This window comes from Manacus vitellinus, unplaced genomic scaffold, assembly GCF_001715985.3.
Source record: "Manacus vitellinus isolate BGI_N305 unplaced genomic scaffold, ASM171598v3 scaffold_157_pilon, whole genome shotgun sequence".
In the NCBI taxonomy this organism is placed as follows: domain Eukaryota; kingdom Metazoa; phylum Chordata; class Aves; order Passeriformes; family Pipridae; genus Manacus; species Manacus vitellinus.
Genome location: NW_021939108.1, coordinates 25,985 through 29,630, shown reverse-complemented (window position 1 = coordinate 29,630; position 3,646 = coordinate 25,985). Strand labels below are relative to the sequence as shown.

The 3,646-nt window shown below is 39.6% G+C and overlaps 1 protein-coding gene across 6 annotated transcripts in view; it reads left to right on the top strand.

The window, feature by feature from the left end:
• Positions 1-3,389, top strand: part of GPBP1 (GC-rich promoter binding protein 1) — a 44,755-nt gene extending 41,366 nt beyond the window's left edge. For 4 of the 6 annotated variants that reach the window (XM_018069419.2, XM_018069418.2, XM_018069416.2 and 1 more), the window contains 2 exons: positions 1,271-1,373; positions 2,442-3,385. In XM_018069419.2, the coding sequence (XP_017924908.1) occupies positions 1,271-1,373; positions 2,442-2,600 (262 nt within the window). In that variant the 3' untranslated portion in view covers positions 2,601-3,385. Of the gene's footprint in view, positions 1-1,270; positions 1,374-2,441 lie in introns of all 6 variants that reach the window. The other 2 variants (XM_029958445.1, XM_018069422.2) reach the window with 2 other exon arrangements.
• The last annotated feature ends 257 nt before the right edge of the window (positions 3,390-3,646 follow it).

Genomic DNA, 3,646 nt, shown 5'->3' with positions numbered 1-3,646 from the left:
TCTGCAAAGCAGGATGTTAAATGCTGCAGAGCTGCTTCTGTGTGGGCAACAAGGGCAGCTTCATCAGCATAAAGCAGCTCCCAGACAAGATGGTTTAAGGTCTTGGTGTGGGCCTTCAGTCGCCTGAGGTTGAACAGGCTTCCATCAGTACGGTATCGAATGTAGATACTGTCCTGATCCTCGAGGTCTGCCGTGACCCTTTGGAGCATCGTGCTGAAAAAGACTCTGAATAGGGTTGGTGCAAGAATGCAGCCTTGTTTCACACCATTGGTTATTAGAAAGGGCTCAGAAAGTGCATTGCCATATCTGACTTGGCCATGCTGATCCTCATGAAGTGAGATGATCATTTTGAGGAACTTGGGGGGGACAACCTAAACGTTCCAAAATCTGCCACAGACCTTTTCTGCTCACAGTATCAAAAGCCTTGGTGAGATCAACAAAGGTTACATAGACACCTTTCTTCTGTTCCCTACACTTCTCTTTCAGTTGTCTGAGAACAAATACCATGTCTGTGGTACTCCTGTTGGCTCTGAAACCACATTGGCTTTCAGGTAGAATTCCTTCTGCTATAGCAGGTATTAGTCTGTTTAAGAGTATTCTTGCCAGACTCTTCAAATTCAAATTCAGACTGTTCAAATTACCATGGTATTACTCTGCTCTCCATTGCTGGCAAAATCCTGGCAAGAATCTTAGTTGTAGTCTGTGCTGAAATATCAGCATATGCTGTTAGCTGAGACTCAGTTGTAAGGAAGCCTGACACAACTCTTGACATTATTATGTGCTATAAAAAAGAAATTATATGAGGCCATTTCATACTGAATTGGTACCCTTTGACAGACACCACCAGTGCTCTTCATGACTGCTCTGTTAACCAGGTAAAGCTGTAGATTGCCTCAGTGTGAGTCTTTATCTTTTCATAGTGTTCTCAAGGGGATACACTGCTGCTCCACTAACAGTTATAAGTTATGCTAAGGAAATACATTCTTACTTTTCCACCTGACACAGGTGAAAAAGTACCTTGGAATGAATGTACAGTTTTCACCACATGTAGTGGTAAAACAGGGTCATCTGTGAGGGACCTGAGAACTCAACTTGTGTCCTTTATGTATCTTTTGCAAAGCTTGGAACCTGCTTTTATATAAGGGTTTGTTTAAAAAAATACTAACTGATTAAGCAATGCATTTATTACAGGTCTTTAGACATTTATATAGGCAGACATTGAATGAGTGTGTGTAGTAAATTACCTAATGTTGTCCTTTTTAATTTAAAGGTTGTTAAAGGAGATGGGCTGGCAGGAAGACAGTGAAAATGATGAGACATGTGCCCCACTAACAGAGGATGAGATGAGGGAGTTCCAAGTCATTAGTGAACAGGTAACACTAACTTAATGTTGCATTGTAAACTAGTGGTTGGCTACCCTAAATGCGTACCTTTCAGGAGGATCTGCAGTAGTTTTGATGGTTTGTGATGTTGCTCTTCCAGTATCATTTCAGTCCTGTGCTTTTGGAAGTAAAGTTGCTTTAAAAACACAGGGTGCCAGTGCTGACTGTACCTAAGGACTTTTCACAAAATATCAAGGGAAGGGTAAGGGAGTGCTTCTGAGCGGTTTCAGCATTGCTACAAAGTAGAATTGCATAGGCTTTCCAGCTCCTCAACTTAGCCTAAAGAAAAAGAATCTTCTTTCAAGGCGGTTTCCTTGAGTACTCCAAAATCTTCATTTTCTTTCCTGGGAATCAAGAGACATTTAATTCATTTGTAACAACGTATGAAAGGGCAATCTAAACTGGATTTTGTCTTAATTGTTTATTTTTATTAGCAGTGTTGAGTATACCTGGTGGGGTCAGTGAGTAGGACTGGAAAGGAGAATCATGTGTGGTGTTAAACTCGGACATTTGATATTTCCATAAGTCTAGTTACACACATGCTTGTCTTATTACCCACCTTCTACATTATGTGTGGAAATGCAGTAATTCCTTTCTTGTTGTAGAATCAGTTGTTTACTTTCTCTTCAGTGTCTTTTACTTTCCAATGACATCAGGTAGACAGACTGGGATACTCATCCCTCACTGCTGCTCCTCTTCTGGGCCCCTTCCATATTGCAGATCCTGCCCTTCTTAGCACAGGTTTTCGCAGTGCTGTGGGAGAGGGGACTGCATTGCAGGAGACCATTTGGGAGGAGGCATCTCTGGGGCAGGGTGGGTGGGAAGTGGGTGAACTCTTGTTGGCTGCAGGAGTTTAGCACAGTTGGAAGTACTTGAATATAGGTGGCTGGCCTAGAAGTAAAGGTGCTCAGGGGAGTTCTCTTTTTTGTGTGTATATGAAAAGGTAGTGTTGTGGATCCAGTGTAGCCCAGGAATGAAGGTGTAGAGAATGTTGAATTGCAACAGATTGTTATGTTTGGCTTTTTCTTTCTCTAAATGTGTAATGTTTTCACATTTCAGTTACAAAAAAATGGCCTTCGGAAAAATGGCATTTTGAAAAATGGCCTCATCTGTAATTTTAAATTTAGCCCCTGGAAAAACAACACTTTCAAACCTGCTCTGGAGAATGAGGATTCTGAGACGAGCAGCAGTGATACATCAGATGATGATGATGTATGAAGACTTATGTAACACCTGTAGAAGCCCGTTTTTTCCTCATGGAGACTGGGGATGTGTTATCCAAAAAAAAATAATTCTAATTTATGTAATAACATGCCCAGTAGAGAACGAATGATGGGACTTTCCTCTGAAGGAAGCTAAGAATGTTTTGTTAGGTGTGTTGAAAATCACTATAATTTATCTGTAAACAGATGTTGTAGAATGAGGTGTTGGGTTGACCCAGCATTGACTTTCATCACTGAAACATTTCTGACTAGCAATGTGACAATGATATAAATCAGACTTTCTCAATTAATAATAAAAGCGAAGAATTGTGTAATGTCTTGCAAAGCTTCTGTCTTAAAATGTCTGAGAAAAAAAGGGCAGCTCGACACAGCGTTTTGCTTGCCAGCTCATTTCTTTCTTACAGTGGAAATCATTGAGTCCACTCTGTACGCAAAAAGGGCAATGTAGCATGTTGGCTCAAATGAGCAAAGTGCACTAAACCTCTTTTCCTTAACTGAGCTGTTGAACTGTTCTACTTCCACAAATAACTGCTCTTTAGCCACTTGTAGTGTCGTTGTTGTTATTAATGGCAAAGGACCCTGATGTTACAGTTCCAAATTTTTAGAATTCACCTTTGAATTGAAAGCTTTAAAGAGTATTGCAAGACCCTTATTCTCACAGTGAAAACATTTCTTATGGGAAAACAGCGTGATTTTACTATTCAACATGCAGAAAAATCATTACACTGACTGGATTTGTCCACTACATGGGAAATAAACTGATTTACAGAGTGTTGTCTCAGTGCTTAGCATCATGGGTATTGTTTTTAAATCTGCTAAGTTTTGTTTTCATTTATATTAAATGTACTCTGGCATCAATGGCTGCCTTTCAGAATGAGGTGAAAATACTTTCATCACATATCTTGCTTTTATAGCACCAGAATTATATCTGTGCAATAACCACTTGTTTTGCTTATTTTTTGTCAGACTTTTTATTTATGGTTGCACATTTAAAAACCAATATTGTATTATTTATAGTTTTATTTGGTTTATTTTAGCTGT